Source organism: Leopardus geoffroyi, chromosome E1 (assembly GCF_018350155.1).
Source record: "Leopardus geoffroyi isolate Oge1 chromosome E1, O.geoffroyi_Oge1_pat1.0, whole genome shotgun sequence".
NCBI classification, from domain to species: Eukaryota; Metazoa; Chordata; class Mammalia; order Carnivora; family Felidae; genus Leopardus; species Leopardus geoffroyi.
The window spans coordinates 41,917,209-41,934,502 of record NC_059330.1 but is presented as its reverse complement, the minus strand read 5'-3'; the positions used below and the strand labels follow the sequence as shown (position 1 = coordinate 41,934,502).

The 17,294-nt window shown below is 47.0% G+C and overlaps 1 protein-coding gene across 1 annotated transcript in view; it reads right to left on the bottom strand.

Moving 5' to 3' along the window:
- Positions 1-1,712: 1,712 nt before the first annotated feature.
- Positions 1,713-17,294, bottom strand: part of DHX8 (DEAH-box helicase 8) — a 34,722-nt gene continuing 19,140 nt past the window's right edge. The window contains exons 13-23 of the mRNA XM_045489025.1: positions 15,933-16,127; positions 15,443-15,628; positions 15,106-15,316; positions 14,326-14,507; positions 12,097-12,237; positions 8,885-9,040; positions 5,280-5,417; positions 4,146-4,274; positions 3,769-3,965; positions 3,130-3,309; positions 1,713-2,396 (exon numbers count right to left, since the gene is read on the bottom strand). Of these exons, the coding sequence (XP_045344981.1) occupies positions 2,177-2,396; positions 3,130-3,309; positions 3,769-3,965; positions 4,146-4,274; positions 5,280-5,417; positions 8,885-9,040; positions 12,097-12,237; positions 14,326-14,507; positions 15,106-15,316; positions 15,443-15,628; positions 15,933-16,127 (1,935 nt within the window). The 3' untranslated portion in view covers positions 1,713-2,176. The remainder of the gene's footprint in view (positions 2,397-3,129; positions 3,310-3,768; positions 3,966-4,145; positions 4,275-5,279; positions 5,418-8,884; positions 9,041-12,096; positions 12,238-14,325; positions 14,508-15,105; positions 15,317-15,442; positions 15,629-15,932; positions 16,128-17,294) is intronic.

The following is a 17,294-nucleotide window of genomic DNA, read 5'->3' as shown; positions in this document are numbered from 1 at the left end:
GGTAAACCCTAGACCGAGGGGCCTGACCCAGCGGTAGAGTTTACACGAGCCCCACGGGGATGCTCCACGCCCCCCCCCCCCCCCCCCCCCACGTACGCAAGCACAGACTCAGCACGTGCACAGGGGCAGGAAATCCCTGAGCTAGGCTCCTGCGGGGTGGGGTGAATGGCCTAGAAGATTCCAGCTCCCTGCAGGAGACCCACATCCTCTCCTGACCTGTCACTCAATCTCGGGAAATATTGTTTCGAGGAAGAGAAACAAGGACCCCATTGTGTGGGAGCAGCGGGCAAGTTCTTCCCAATCTGGCCCATCTCCCTCTGAGCAGGCTCAGCGATGCTGCCGACATGCTGTTTCCTGATGGCCGGTCCGAAGGTCAGACATCAACCACCTTGACATAGCAGGGAGACAGCTCTTGGGACAGTTGTTTAAGGAACACCCACAGAGCCAGGGTCCTTTGCTCACCTAACCCACAGGAGATGGCTAGCCCTGCTGTCTCTCACCTTTGCCTGTGGAACATGTCCTTCTCAACCTCAGCTTCAATCCCAAACCTCCCCACCCTGCCCCCAGGGCCATAACCATCTCCTAGGTGCCAATGTCTTTGGTGCTGGGCGCTCAGCTGGGGCAGGCAGGCTGCCAAGCCCGGTGGGAGTTCTTAGAGACTGGGGAGCTGGGTGCCCAGCCCCTGCTTTGCTCTCGGCCTCCTCCTCTGTAGATCCCTGCCTCTCTCTCCCCGTAAGGCCTTCAAGGTGAACACACAAAGATCCCCTGCCCTTAATTACTGGCCAGGGCTTCCCAGGAGCAAACGGAATTGGAGGCGCTCGCTCAACTCAAGGAAGGGGTGGGGATCTCAGTCAGCAGACTCCCTGGCCTGTGCTCCTCTCTGCTGGATTCTCTCTGAATCGTCTTTAGGGTGGTCAGTTTGCCGCCCAACAACAGCCTACGTTCTTTCGCATCCTAGAATGTCATAAACTCAGCATCTGGTGGACAAGTCAGTAGTTCTATACGAGGTGTCCAACCCCCCAGGGGCTTCCCTACAAGCTCCACATCCAGACCAGCTTTCCAGAAGCTCTGGAAACAACCTGGCCTGGCAGCATCTGTGGGATGTCCTTCAAAGTCAAGAGCTTCCTTGGGAGCCATGACAGGGGCACTGGGAGGTGGCTATTCCCCAACCAAATGTTACAAGAAACCCACTCGGCAACAGCAAGCTGACTCTGAAAGGGGTTCGGTGGGTTTTCTGTTCGTGGTGGGGGGACGAGAGGCTTTGACCATAAAAACCCTTTGTTAAAGCCCATCGAGGACCTGGGCGAGGGGAGGGGGAATAAAAACAAAAAACAAACAGAACAAAAGCTGTGACGTCCCTTGCATGTTTCAAAAGGAAAAAGGACACGCTGCACATTGTGTGGTGTGCAGCGGAGGGAGCCAGGAGAGCCTTCTGTATTCCACATGCCGCATCTGTAACCACTCAGGCGCCCAGACTGGGGCAGTGGATGTGGTTAATCAGGGGACCGTGTGCAGCCACACCGGGCTCGTGCGGGTGTCAAGAGATACGACTGCAGGCTTGGGCTATGCGTCACCTCCCAGCCCAAAGAGGCCCCCCAAGCTCTGGTTACAGGGGACTCTCCACCACGTGCACCAAAGCCACAAATCTGCCCACCCTGGGCCCAGGCCAATATCCTAACCTTTCAGCTAGAAGAAACAGCCACAGAAAACCATTTATGTTTCCTTAAGAAAATAAATATTTCCAAGAGGTTAAGCGAAAGTACAGGGGCTGGGCAGGGGCAGAAGTGGGGCCAACACTGTCAGTGAGCTCCGCGGCCCCTTCCTCCAGAGTCCCAGCTCGGGCGTCAGATGCTCGCAACTCCGTTTTCCCATCCTAGGGCTCCACGAGTTGCCCATTTTGTGGAGATGATGCCATGTACTCCCGCACTGGCTGCGAGCCCCAGCTGGCCACAGTGCCTTGAGGTGGTCGGGGCTGGGGGCTCTGGTCAAACCAGGCGTAAATCCCTGTTTCTATTTTGACCACCAGGGAAGAAATCAGAATCAAGTTTAGAAAATGCCCAGTGAAGATATTCAGTCACTGGACGGCTGCATCCTCAGGACCAGCTTTTCATCAATAAAAGGGAGTCCAAGCCCTGGGCCCCCACTGCAGGAGAGGCAGACAGAGAAGTGTCACCTCTCAGCGCCGTCGGAAGGCCCGGGATATTCTCCAAGCGTTGGGTTCCTCGTAGCGGTTGTACAAGGGTTCAAGACGCTGCTGCTTCTTCTGCTTGCTTAGCTTGGTCGGGTCGGAGACCTTGAAGAAGGCTGGAGCAAATTCCACAAGCCACCTGGGGTCGATAGTGGTGACCTCACGCATGTACTCCTTCGTGGTCAGTACCAGCTCGTGATACACCACCCTGAGTGGGGCACAGAGATCAGGCTCAAGCCTCCCATCCAGGCTCCACTCCAGTCACCGTGGTCCCCTGTGGGCCTCAGCTGAGCTTGAGTTTTACCCTCTTAACTCCCCTGCCTGAACCCTCAGGGGACTGCAGTCTCTGTTTACGACAGCCACACCCCAGTACTGAGGAGCCTGCACACCTCTACCCACGAGAAGGCTGTCAGGAGGCTCCGGCCCTAACTGGTTAAGTGACACGAAGCCAAACACACCCGTTCTCTGGACCTGGTTCCCTGCTCTGTGGAGCGTGAGGGTGGTTGTTCAGGCTGTCTACACAGACTCTGGGGCCCTGAAGAGGAGCCTCGGGGGCTGCCACAGGGACTGGGGAAGGCCACGCAGCAAGGCTCTGCATCTCCGATCCTCCCTGCAAGGCAGCACCGCGGTTTCTTATCAGTTTGATATTAGGGTGGGTAAGAGTCCAATTTTTTAAAAATGTTACGTAAAAAACTTGTTTAAACCACCTCATTAGACAATCTCTAAAATCCGCCTTCCCTCTCACCCCTATGATTTTATTTCTCTTGAATAGGCCGGATACCGTGCCTCCTTCAGGCTCCCACTGTTCTAGAAACAGAAGCAATGTCGGAGGAGAATGTGCTGGGTTGGGTGAACACCTAAATGTAAAATGGCAGTAGAATTTACAGGTTCTTTCTGTCCACAACTGCCCCCAGACCCTGGCCCTGCCCCTGCCCACCTACCATTCTGGCTGCCTATTGAAGAGAGCACTGGAAGGGTGGATGTAGACCACCTGTTGGTCAATCAGTGTCCGGTAGCCCTCCTGAGGGTCTTTCTTGGCAGCATTCCGGAAGAATCCACTGCAGATGGCCTTTTGCACTCGGACTGTGGACTTGCCACAGGAGACCACATCCAGCTTGTGTCTAGCAGGGCAACAAATCAAGGGAAGATAAAGATGGGAGACTACCTTGCATTCAGAGGTTCTGTCTTCCAGAATGATGGTGCCCAACACCCCCACCGTGGGTCCCCAGAGTCTGGGGTTCCCCTCTGGAAGAGGTACCTAAAGGTACCACAGGCACAGCTCCACAGTGGGCAAGATGGACACAGTAAGAGCCAGAGATCTTATTCAACTCTACCAGTAATGTCCCAGAGACCTGTAAACTAAGCATTTTTCAACAACTAGTAAGTCAACCTCTTAGGAACTTTCTGAAGTGACTCTCAGCTGCACCCTTGCTTGGAGAGAGGTATAACAAAGATGGAAAAGCTGGAGGAAAAAGCTTATGTGAGGGGCCTGTAACTTCTCTCGGGTGCATTTAGAGATCAACAGACATGACGGTCAAGCAGGTTGAATTCACACGTGGGGAAAAGTCGCCAGATGGTACCTGTCCATTATGCCTAACATCTGCTTGCGAATATCCTGGGCCCGACGCAGCGAACGAGCCTGGATGAAGTTCTCATAGCACCAGGGGTTGGAGAACTTGTTGTTCTTCCAGGAGTTGTACACAGCCAGCAGGGTGAGGTGGTCCCCTTCGGTCTGGTGGAATTTGGCTTTCTTTTGATCTGCAAGGGCTTGTTTATCCTGCCAAGAAGTGGGATAGAGGATCGTTTTCTGTCCAACAGCTACTAAGTAATCACCCAGCAGTTCCAGGGAGCCCTATGTGACCCTGTCAAGTGTCCACTGTAAGCACTTCAGTGGCAACAGGCTGATTTTACCCAACTTCGCCACACCCCTACCTGAATTTGAGTCTGAACTCCCTACCTTGGGCCTGTAGAAGACATTCTGCACAGACAGCATGGACACAATGGTCAGCATTTCCTCACTGCAGCCCAGATGCACAGACATGATCAGCATTTTGCACAGCATTGGCTCCAGAGGGAATTCTGCCATCTAGAGGGAGAAGAAGAAACTACAGTTGCCCTGGGGAAAACCCGTCGGTACTTGCCAGCATCAGACACTGATGGTCCGAGTGGGCAACAGACCACAGGACATTGACTCAAGCATGATGATGTGAGTTGCCTCTCTCTATCAGAAGAATGTTGTTTTTTAATTTCCCAAATAAACCTCAACGAAATGTATGTGACCAAAGACATAACTACTGTCGGGACAGATGGGAATTTTGCAGACATCTTTTAAAATTTAGACTCGATAACATATCCTGAACAGGAGTACCTGGGTGGCTTAGTCGGTTGAGCCTCCAACTCTTGACTTCAGTTCAGGTTATGATGCCACAGTTATGGGATCAAGCCCTGTGTTGGCCTCTGCACTGAGCATGGGGCCTGCTTAAGATTTTCTTTCTCTCTCTTTCTCTCTCTCTCTCTCTCTCTCTCTCTCCTTCTTCCCCTCTTCCCACTCGCATGCATGCACATACACTCCTCCCCCAAAATAAAAGAAAATTGTTTTAATTTAAAAAATATATACATATATATACATCCTGAAGTAAAACTGTGGATAGAATTCTTTTTTCTGTAAAGAAGAAATAGTTTTGGGGCGCCTGGGTGGCGCAGTCGGTTAAGCATCCGACTTCAGCCAGGTCATGATCTTGCGGTCCGTGAGTTCGAGCCCCGCGTCGGGCTCTGGGCTGATGGCTCAGAGCCTGGAGCCTGTTTCCGATTCTGTGTCTCCCTCTCTCTCTGCCCCTCCCCCGTTCATGCTCTGTCTCTCTCTGTCCCAAAAATAAATAAACGTTGAAAAAAAAAAAATTAAAAAAAAAAAAAAAAAAAAAGAAGAAATAGTTTTAAGTAACAGTGGAAAATCCAATTTAAAAACGGGCATCTGGAATTCTCCTCAAAGTTCATCCAGGGCCCCAGAGTTTGATTTTGCACAGAATAAAGAGTATGGAAGGCTGGCCAGGGAATCTCCCCAGAAGGACCAGAAGTTAAGTCTGTCTCCTACCCTGCGGCCCAGGCGAGTAAGCAGGCCCTCGTCATCCAAGGCCCCCAGTGTGTACAGTTGCTCCATGGCTGTGATCAAGGTTTCCATCGGAGGGGCATCCATGAAGTCAAAGGACAGCAGGTCATTGATGCCCATGGCCTAGAAAAGAAGGAAAGAAAGTATGTGATGGGGGGGTCAGCCCTGCCAGTGTTAACGTGGAAGGAGAGTACTTGTCTACTTCTTTCCAGTTTCTTCTATTGCAAGTAGGAAGTCATCCTCAAGATTAGCAGTCACCCCCACGGCTGAACCACATAAAACTCAGACCGATACAAAGCGTATACGTTCTCAGGAAACTTTTTTTTTTTTTAATGTTTATTTGTTTTTGAGAGAGAGCACGAGTGGCAGGGGGGCAGAAAGAGAGGGAGACACAGAATCTGAAGCAACTCCAGGCTCTGAGCTGTCAGCACAGAGCCCAACATGGGGCTTGAACTCACAAACTGTGAGATCGTGACCTAAGCCACAGTCAGACACTTAACCGACTGAGCCACTCAGGCGCTCCTCTCAGGAGACTTTTAAAACCACTTCTTCAGGGCGCCCTGGGTGGTTCAGTTGGTTAAGCGTCCGTCTCTTGATCTTGGCTCAGATCATGATCTCACAGTTCGTGGGATTGAGCCCCACATCAGGCTCTGCACTGACAGCGTGGGGCCTGCTTGGGATTCTCTCTCTCCCTGTCTCTTTCCGCCCCTCTCCCACTCGAGCCTATACACACATGTGTGCTCTGTCATTCTCTCTAAATATGAAAACTTAAAAAAAAAATAAAATAGGGGCGCCTGGGTGGCGCAGTCGGTTAAGCGTCCGACTTCAGCCAGGTCACGATCTCGCGGTCCGTGAGTTCGAGCCCCGCGTCGGGCTCTGGGCTGATGGCTCAGAGCCTGGAGCCTGTTTCCGATTCTGTGTCTCCCTCTCTCTCTGCCCCTCCCCCGTTCATGCTCTGTCTCTCTCTGTCCCAAAAATAAATAAACGTTAAAAAAAAAAAAAATTTAAAAAAAATAAAAAATAAAAAAAATAAAATAAAAATAAAAACCACTCCTTCAAAGTAAATGTAAATACAACTCAACAACAAAAAGAAGACAAGTTACAAATGGGCAGGGGCACCTGGGCGGCTCAGTCCGTTAAGGATCTGACTCTTGACTTTGGCTCAAGGCATGATCTCACAGTTTGTGAGTTCGAGCCCCATGTCGGGCTATGTGCTGATAGTGTGGACACTGTCTGGGATTCTCTCTCTCTCTCTCTCTCTCTCTCTCTCTCTGACCCTCCCTTGCTCACGTGCTCTCTCAAAGTTAACTAAATAAACTTAAAAAATATATATATATATAATATATATAAACACACACAAACATACACATACACACACACACACACACACACACACATATATATATATATATATATATATACATACACATATATATATACACACACACACACATATATATACATGTATTTTTCCCCCTAAAGTTACTGGAAGATGATTTTCAAAAAAAGGGGGGGGGGAGGCAAAGGATTTGAAGAGACATTTCCCCACAGAGGTTATAAAAATGGCCAAAAAGCACATGAAAATATGCTCGACATAACTGGTAATTAGGGAAATGCAAATCAAAAGCACAACGAGATGCCATTTCACACCCACTAGGATGGCTAGAATCAGGAAAAGAACAGAACAAGTGTTGGCAAGGATGTAGAAAAATCAGGACCCTCATACATTGCCAGCGACAATGCAAAAACGGTGCTGCCGCTGTGAAAAACAGTTTGGTGATTTCTCAGTAAGTTAAACATAGGATCACCATATGATCCAGCAACTCCCACTTCTAGATATGCCCAAAAGAAAGGAGGGACACAAGCAGACACTTGTACACTAATTTTCACAGCAGCACTATTCACAATAGCCAAAAGGTAGAAACCACCCAAATATCCATCAACAGATGAATGGATAAACAAGACATACACGATGGAATAGTATTCACCCTTAAAAAGGAATGAAATCCTAACACATGCTCCAACATAATGAACCTTGAAAACACTATGCTAAGCAAAATAGCCCAGACACAAAAGGACAAATACTGCATGATTCCATTTACATGGAAATTAAGTTCACAGAGACCAGAAAGTGGAATAATGGTTACCAGGGGCTGGAGGGAGCAAAGAAGGGATGGTTTAGTTTACGGGGTACAAAGTCTCTGTCTGGAATGAAGAAAAAGTCCTGGGAACGGACAGTGGTGATGGCTGCACAGCACTGTGAATGTACTGAACGCCACTGAACTGTATATCTTAAAAAGGTTAAAAGGGTAATGTGCTGTGTATTTTACCACAATTTAAAAAAGAAAAAAAACAAAAAAACAGCACACCAGCTTCTCCTGTCCCTTGCATACATAATTACTACTGTGCATCCAGGAAGTGCCTCATACCGTGTCAGGCTATGAGGATGACTAAGGTATGGTCCCAGTTCTCGAAGAGTTCACAATGGAAAACACAGACACAAAACCACAATAACAGTGCAATCGGCATGCCTTGCAGAGTAGGCATTCAATACATTTGTTAGCTAATCTGATGAATCAAAGAAACAAATGAATGATGCATTATCCCAGGGTATATAAGGGGGATGCGGTAGGACCTAAGCCTTCTGCTTCTCTCCCCTAACGTGACTGTGACCATAAACACAGCAGGTGTTCAATAAATGCTTATTGTATGAATAACAACTACAAGGAATTATGCTAGCAATCAGTAAGCACTATGCCAAGGGCCTTTACCTGTATTATCTTTTATTTTCACAACAGATACTATTAATAGCTCACTTTTGGAAAGGAGAACGCAGAACAGAGGGCTGAGCAGATACATTTGCCAAGGACTCAGAGCTCGGAGCAGAAGTTTGAGCCACAGATGCCGCTCTGTTCTCACTCCAGAGACTGAACCGGGGTTTTTTCCTGAAGCTCTGGTTTAGTCTCTCTTATACCAAATGAATAATAAATTACAACAGAGCACTCTGCACCAGTAGAGTGCCAGGGCCCCAGGGCAGCATCAGTGTCAGGGGGTGGGGATGCCATCATCTGGGAAATTATTCATGCAGCTCCCCCTGCCAAAAGAAAATGAGGGTCCTCACTGGGGACTGAGAGAGGAAGAGCAATGATTCAGAATGAAAACCAAGCTCCCAGAGGGTCAGTCTGAAACCTGTACTGACAGTTCCCTTGCAAAGTTTTTGGACGGGGAGTTCTGCTGCCATTCTAAAAGAAGAGAATTGGACGAGGGTTGAAGGAAGTGTGCCTGTCCACAGTCTGGCACTAATTAGATTTTTCTAACATCCTTTTAGAAAACGCTAACTAAAATCTTTTATAACCAAGTATCCTGCTGGTTGTTAAGAAAAAACCGTGTGCTCACAGCAGACATGGCAACTTAGCCCCAGACCCACAGTGGAGAAGCTGTTATCACAGCCGTTTGCATTCCTTTCAAAGGGACTGGTTCCAGGAGGTTACTAAAGTATTTAACGAGGTTCGTAAAACTGACATTCATTTACTATGGACGTAGGATTGGACTATTCCACCAACCCATTCTAACAAGACAGTGATTTCTACCTTGAGAGAGAGCACTGTGCTCGCCAGGTTGGTCCTCTGGATTTCCGGCACATTGGTGGTCAGCATTTCATCTCGGTAGGCACGTTCTGTGTACAGCCTGTAACACTTCCCTGGGCCCGTTCTCCCGGCTCTGCCAGCTCGCTGCTTTGCCTGAGCCTAGAGGGGCGGGCATATAAAAGTAACATATCTGTAAAACGTTGCTGAACGGCTTTACCCAGGAAATCTGCTAAAGGGCGGGGGACACTTAGCAACCGGCAAAAATCCGAAGTGGGGTTTTTCACTTCCTTTAGGACCATTTCCGAGACTATCAATGCTCTTATCATTCCCTAAAACTCAGCATTTCAGGAAAGTTTGTTCAAGTGAGGCAAATACAAGCAATGCGAATGGAAGAAATATAAAGATCCCAGAAATACACATTCAAAATAGTGTGGCACAATAGAAAAAGCAGAACATGAAAAACACCATCCCCACAGTTGTGGCCAAAAATGTAAATGAACTAAAGAAATGTAACGTTAACCATAACAATGATGACTCTTGTAGCCATTTTAAAAATCAGGTTGGGACTCTCAATGACAGAAGGAAATGTTCATGCATATAAGTGAAAAAGCAAGTTATAAAATAATACTAATTTTGTACTAAAAAAAAAAAAACTAGCAAAAGGAAAAAACTGCCCTAAAACTGAGGCTAACTCTGATGGTAGGCTTGCAGATAGGTTCTATTTTCTATACTTTCGCAAATATCTGATGTTGAACATGTTTTATACCTTAATAATGAAGAAAATTAAATATTTAAACAAAAAATGCACAAAACTGCATACTTAGTAGACTACTAGACTTGCAAACAAGCAACAAACATAAAAAAAGATGGGCAAGGGGCGCCTGGGTGGCTCAGTCGGTTGAGCGTCTGACTTCGGCTCAGGTCATGATCTCGCGGTTGGTGAGTTCGAGCTCCGCATCCGGCTCTGTGCTGACGGCTTGGAGCCTGGAGCCTGCGTCAGATTCTGTGTCTCTTTCTCTCTCTGCCCCTCCCCCACTTGTGCTCTGTCTTTCTCTGTCTCTCAAAAATAAATAAAGGTAAACAAAATAAAAATAAAAAAGATGGGCAAGAAAAACATCAAAATGATGACAGTCGGTGGTAGTAGGATTATGGATAATTTAAACATTTTTCTCCTATTTCCCCCAAATAATGTAATACTTCTCCACACTGTTTAAGGGACAGGAGCACTAATTTTTAAATTAAAAAGATATACAGGTAGGGGCACCTGGGTGACTCAGTCAGTTAAGCATCCAACTTCAGCTCAGGCCATAATCTCACGACTCGTGGGCTCGAGCCCCGCGTTGGGCTCTGTGCTGACAGCTCACAGCCTGAAGCCTGCTTCAGATTCTGTGTTTCCCTCTCTCTCTGCCCGTCCCCTGCTCCTGCTCTAGGTCTCTCAAAAATGAATAAACATTAAAAAAAAAATTACAAAAAATAAAAAATACAAAAAAGATATACAGGTAGTTTAACCACAGGTTGCCAGGAAACAGTGAACAGCAATCTGAAGAGGGCAATTTGCTAACAAAACCATCTGTCTTACGACAAACGGTATCGGGATTGGGGCACCTGGGTGGTTAAGCGTCCGACTTCAGATTTCGGCTCAGGTCATGATCTCACAGTTCATGAGTTTGAGCCCTTCATCAGGCTCTGCACTAACAGTGCAGAGCTTGCTTGGGATTCTCTCTCTCTCCTTCTCTCGCTCTGCCCTTCCCCCGCCCTCAAAATAAGTGAACTTTCAAAACAAAACAAAACAAAACAAAACCAAAAAAATGGTTATCAGGACTTTACAAATTCCTATGCCAGCCCCAAACCAAAGGATACAGTAGAAGTCTCTAACCACACAAAGGCAGGCAGCAATGGCACACACTGGCGGACTCCACAGCATTCTACAGATGTCTCTCCAAATCAGAGAGGCCAAGTACAGCTAATTTCTCAATCACTGCGAGTTGCACCCACCACGCAGGGGCCAGACTACCCCGGTTCCAATCCTGGCTCCCCCAGCTGTGTGACCTTAGGCAAGTCACTTAACCCCTCTGTGCCTCATGCTCATCTGTGAAATGAGGGTAATAACACCACCTACCACCGAGGATGGATGTGAGAATGCAATGAGTTAGTGTATGTACAAGTACCTCGCGCCTGGCACTTACTAAGTACTCTACAAGTGGTAGCTACTATTACCTTAAGCTCAAAGTGAAAATAGCCTTATGATTTTTATGGATGACGAAAATCATACGTGCCTCTTATAAAATATTAAGAAAATACGTAGAAGCATAAAGAAAAACAATGCATTTCACCCCCCTCAACAGGGTAACCAGCAGCTCCACCGACAGATAACCCCGACGACCGTGTTGACCACGTGCTTTCAGTCCCAGGCACACTCATGCACACTGTATACCCGCGTGCGCTATTTATTTTTAAACAAAAGTTGGATTCTACTGCTCATGCTACGTTTCAGCTCACTGTTTTCAAAAAACATATCACAATTATATGCTGATGTCATTAAACATAGATGCGCACCACCCTGTTAACGCCACACAACATTCTATAGCGTGGATATACCATCTTTTATTCAACGACTTTCCTTTTGGAGTTCAGCTAGAATTTTCCCAGGTTTCCTTTCATCTAAATCATGCTTCAGTGAACATCCTTTTCCCTTACTCTCAGACATGCGCTCAGTCACTATGAAACTTTGAGATGTACTCCTGCAAGTGGAACTCTTTTGTCCAAAGAATGAACTTTTCAATGTTGGATACGCTGTAGCCAAAACGCCCTCAAAAAGGCGGACCAGGTTATTCATTTTTAAAAATAATTTGAGTAGGAAATGATTCCATAATAGCCAAAGAAACACATTAACGTCTCATGCATTATTACTATCTCAGATGTCTGCGGCTAAGCACGGTATTTTTAAAAATACGTTCTTTTATGTTTTTATAATCTAGAGTGCTAAGTTAAACTTTTTTTTTAATTTCACATTTGACGAGGCTTTTTAATATCAAAACACTACCCTGAAGATTAAACACAAACAACACAAAAACGTCCCTTATCTCACAAAAGCCCCTAGTACCTTAAAGGTTCATCTTTGAAAACAGTGAAGTTCAGAATACAAAATCATAAAAAATTTTCAGAGAAGCCTCAAAGAGGATTTCCAGGACCACTGTGGGTAGACGCTGCCATACCTGAGAGATTGGAGTGACCACGAGCTGGTCGATGCCAGTCTTGGAATTGTAAACTTTCTGCTTCACAAACCCAGGGTCCACCACATAGTAGATGCCGTCAATGGTCAGCGAGGTCTCTGCGATGTTGGTGGCAATCACGACCTGCAGACAAGAGGGACACAGCTGGAGTGAGCTGGCCAGGCTCAACCCTGAGGTGTGACCCAAGACGTCTGACCCCAGACATCTTCCTGAAGGACTGTGCAGCGATCTCCCTCTCTAGGTGACTAGCTGGCACTTATTGTGTTTGGCTTCATCTTAAGGGTCAAGTTGGGGACGGGGTGGTACCTGAGAGGAGAAGTGGAAGAGGAGAAAGCAAAAGCCAATGAAAGCCAATTTCATTTGGTGCAAATGGCTACATATCTCATTTTCTAGATCCAATGTTGATTACTACAATTTTAATTTTCTCGCACCCTGGGAAAGCAGAGATTTCCTGGCATCACATGTGCCAGTGCAAAATGAGATTTTTCTTCCCCCGTGGGGACATCTGGACTACAAAATGGGCTGTTTGTGTATGTGGAACAAGAGAGAGATTTTTTTTTTCCCTGATCATAAAATGAACGAGGCGGCAGAGGAATTTCACGGTTTGTGTGTATGCAGCAGTACGCGTGATCTAGAAGATTATTAGTCTCGTCTTGGCACTGCCACTGTTCTTCCACAGAGGTTCAGCTAATAAACCACAATTGCTTGGAAAAATCATTGCAAGGAAGCACCAGAACATCCCACGTCATGCCAGCATCTCACTGGCCCTGAAAGGCTTCCACCTGCCACAGAGCTGCAGAGCCCTCTTCCAAAGAAGTCCGATCATCACCAACAGAACACAGGAGGAATCGTCGTCTTCCCACCCCTCCCAAACCTGCTCCTCCTCCGTCTTTCCCTCCTCAGCACCATCTTCCGTCCAGCTGTCCAAGCCAGAAAGCTGGGAGTCATTCTTGACTTCTCCCCGCCCTTCACCCCTACACCTCCAGGCACCCACTAGGTCTTGTCCACTCTAACTCTTCAATGTTATTCAAATCCATCTGTCTTCCATTCCTAGGAATATACTCAAGAGAAGTGAAAACATATGCCTGCACAGAAACTTGTAAACAAACGCTCCTAGCGGCATTGTTCATAATACCTAAAATGTGGAAACAACCCAAATGTCCAACAGCTGAGGAACGGGTAAACAAAATGTGGTACATCCACTCTGTGGATGTAGAATATCATTCTACGACAGAATATTATTCGGCAATAAAAAAAAAAAAAAATGAAGTCCTGACACATGCAACAACATGGATGGAGCTTGAAAATATGCTGAGTGAAGGAAGCCAGTCACCAAGGACCACATGTTACATTATTCCATTTATATGAAATGTCCAGAACAAGCAACTCCAGAAAATAGATTAGTGGTTTCCAGGGGCTGAGCAGAGGGGGGAATGGGGGGGGGGGGGGAGGCAGTGACTGTTAAAGGGTACAGGGTTTCTTCTGGAGGTCATGAAATTATTCTAAAATCAACTGTACTGATTAACGGTTAATTACTATTAACGGTAATTAATGGTCAAACAATTCTGTGAATATACTAAAAGTCACTGAATTCTGTTTTAAAGAGGTGAATTGTATTTGTATCTATCTTAGTAAAACTGTTATTTGAAAAAGTCCATCTGTCTCCTCTCCCCCCGTCACACGTGCACAGCAGTTAGCTCCAGCCATGAACTCCGAACTATGCAGCCCCTGAAAGGCTCTGCACGCTCTTGCCCCTGGGCTACCACAGGCTGTCCTCTCGTGTCCTGCTGTCCTTCTTGCCTATGTAAGCAGCCACGTGCTCTTCAGGACTAGCTTAGATCCTCACCTCTTCTAAGAATTCTGGGTCAGGGGCTCCCCCTCTGGGTACACAGAGCCCCAGCAGCTCTTTCACACCGTATGTTAAAGGCCTATCTCTCAGTAGATGCCCCATGGCAGATAGAGGCCTGGCCTCCCGCCCCGGCGTGTACCCCAAAGCCTGACAGACGCTTCGAAGATACTTGCTGAATGAAGGAGAGGAAGACGAGCAGGGGCCGCATATAAGATCCTCACTCCTTAACAGATTGGTCGGACTAGTTTCTAAGACATAAAAAAACAAGGCTCGCATACACCCGAAGCAATCCCCATCAGGGCCAGGTGCACACCCCACGTGGTTTCAGAGCACGCGGGCGCTTCCCGTCTGCCCAGCGTTACCTTTCTGCTGCCAGGTGGGGCCGGGTCAAAGATTCGGGTCTGCATCTCACTGGGGAGAGCAGAGTACACGGGCAGGATGATCAGCTCTGGGACATCCGGTCCCAGGGATTTCATTCTTTCGTATAGGATCTCGCACGCGGTATCGATCTCCTCCTGACCAGTCAGGAAGACGAGGATGTCACCTAAGAAGAGAACGTTTACGGGGCGCCTGGGTGGCGCAGTCGGTTAAGCGTCCGACTTCAGCCAGGTCACGATCTCGCGGTCCGTGAGTTCGAGCCCCGCGTCAGGCTCTGGGCTGATGGCTCGGAGCCTGGAGCCTGTTTCCGATTCTGTGTCTCCCTCTCTCTCTCTGCCCCTCCCCCGTTCATGCTCTGTCTCTCTCTGTCCCAAAAAAAATAAATAAACGTTGAAAAAAAAAATTAAAAAAAAAAAAAGAAGAGAACGTTTACTTCCTGTGTGTATGTTCCACACGAAAGCCACGGTGACATTAAAAGAAGGCCCAATGACGGAAAACACGCTCCTATTCCGACCTCTAAGAAATCAAGAGGTTTTCATCTGTCCGTGTTTATTCTGATTTTTCATTTTTTCTCATTTTTCATTTTTTACAATTTGTGTCCATGCTTCACGTTGTTGTATAGACCATTACCACCGCTTCAAACATGCAAGACTTGGGCTTGCAGGGAGACCAATATTTAAAAGACATTTTTTAAAAGATGAGAAAAAAAGCTACCTGCATTAGGACTTTTGGCCCATGAGGAACAAAATTCTCTTTCCTCCTACCTGGTGGTTCTGTTAAGTGGATCTGCATGACAGTGATCAAGCTGGCATCCAGATAATCTGTCTCAGGTTCCTTTGTGTACAGTATTTCCACTGGATATGTTCGACCTGGGATGGTGAAGATGGGAGCTTCATAGAAGTACTGAGAAAACTTCACTGCATCCAATGTGGCTGAGGTGACAATCAGCTTCATGTCCTGCCGTTTCTGAACCGTCTACAGAGAAGTGCAGTGTGGCTTTACTAAGAAGGACTAACCAGCAAGGCACAGGTACTCAAATCCAATTCCCAGCATTCAGTCCCCAACAGGTAGAAGAAGGGTCGCCAAAGAGCACCTAGTTACCTTCTTCAACAATCCAAAGAGCACGTCAGTGTGAATTGTTCTCTCGTGCGCCTCATCCAGCATGATGATTGCATACTGTGTGAGGTCGGGATCAATCAGGCACTCTCGGAGCAACATCCCATCTGTCATGTACTTGATGACTGTTTCTGGGCTGGTGCAGTCCTCAAACCGAATGGTGTAGCCCACCTAAAGCAGAACCAAAGCTGAAAACCTAGACACAAATCTCTCCTTTCTGCAATTCCCAACCAAGACTGCAGCCCAGTTAGACTGTTACCTGAAATCTTAGGTAAGAATCTGAGCAAGATGTGCAGTGACTTCCTCCTAGTAAAATCTGCCTTGGACTTGACCCTGAACACATCAATGACGACAACCCTCTCCCCCTCAGGAGAAACCTGAAGAAAGGTAGTACTATTCCCATTTTATAGGTGGAGATGTGGGCCTTTCCACACTTTCTTTAGGCATTTCCAAAACAACTTCAGTACCCATTTACCTCCTGGCCTAAGCAACAACCAAACTCCTCCGACACTCTTTTGGCCACCGACATGGCTGCTACTCTTCGGGGCTGGGTACATCCAATCTTGCCCCGGGAAGTGTAGCCTGCCTCTGCCAGGTATTGGGTGATCTGCGTTGTCTTCCCAGATCCTGTCTCTCCAATGACAATCAGGATTTGATTGTCATGAACAGCCTGAAATTAACAGAATATAAATAAATACAGTCATTAAAATCTCCCACATTACTCTGGAGGAAAATAATATTTACGTTCCAACACTAAAGAAGAAAAGGGGGATCGATAATATACATATGGTGAGATTACAGAGTTAAAATTATTTTATTTATTTATTTTTTTTCGACGTTTATTTATTTTTGGGACAGAGAGAGACAGAGCATGAACGGGGGAGGGGCAGAGAGAGAGGGAGACACAGAATCGGAAACAGGCTCCAGGCTCTGAGCCATCAGCCCAGAGCCCGACGCGGGGCTCGAACTCCCGGACCGCGAGATCGTGACCTGGCTGAAGTCGGACGCTTAACCGACTACGCCACCCAGGCGCCCCTAAAATTATTTTTAATCACACATAAAAAAATATTAATGGTGGTTTTCTATGGGAAGGCTCTTTCTTATTTTAACTGCATGTATAACTTAAAAACTTGAGGGGCGCCTGGGTGGCGCAGTCGGTTAAGCGTCCGACTTCAGCCAGGTCACGATCTCGCGGTCCGTGAGTTCGAGCCCCGCGTCGGGCTCTGGGCTGATGGCTCAGAGCCTGGAGCCTGTTTCCGATTCTGTGTCTCCCTCTCTCTCTGCGCCCCCCCACCCCCGTTCATGCTCTGTCTCTCTCTGTCCCAAAAATAAATAAACGTTGAAAAAAAAAAAAAAAAAAAAACAACTTGAAACTTTATGGGTATTCTTTAAATGACTCAATTCTATTTTTTAAAAATTTTATTCGCTTTCTTTTTAATTTTTTTTTAATGTTTTTAGTTATTTTTGAGAGAGAGAGAGAGAGAGAGATAGAGCATGAGCAGGGGAGGGGCAGAGAGAGGGGGAGACACAGAATCTGAAGCAGGCTCCAGGCTCTGAGCTCTCAGCACAGAGCCCGATGTGGGGCTCGAACTCACGCAGTGTGAGATCATGGCCTGAGCTGAAGTCGGATGCTCAACCGACTGAGCCACCCAGGCGTCCCTTACTCATTTTCTTAAATTTATAAAAACACAAAGGCAATGCTAAAAGCATAAGCTACCACCCAGGTATCTCTGATTCTACATATTTTTTTAAGTACTACATCCACACGGTTAAAGAATTCAACAGTAAATAAAATAGGCATATAACGTGTTCCTTTCCACTGCCAAATCTCCATACC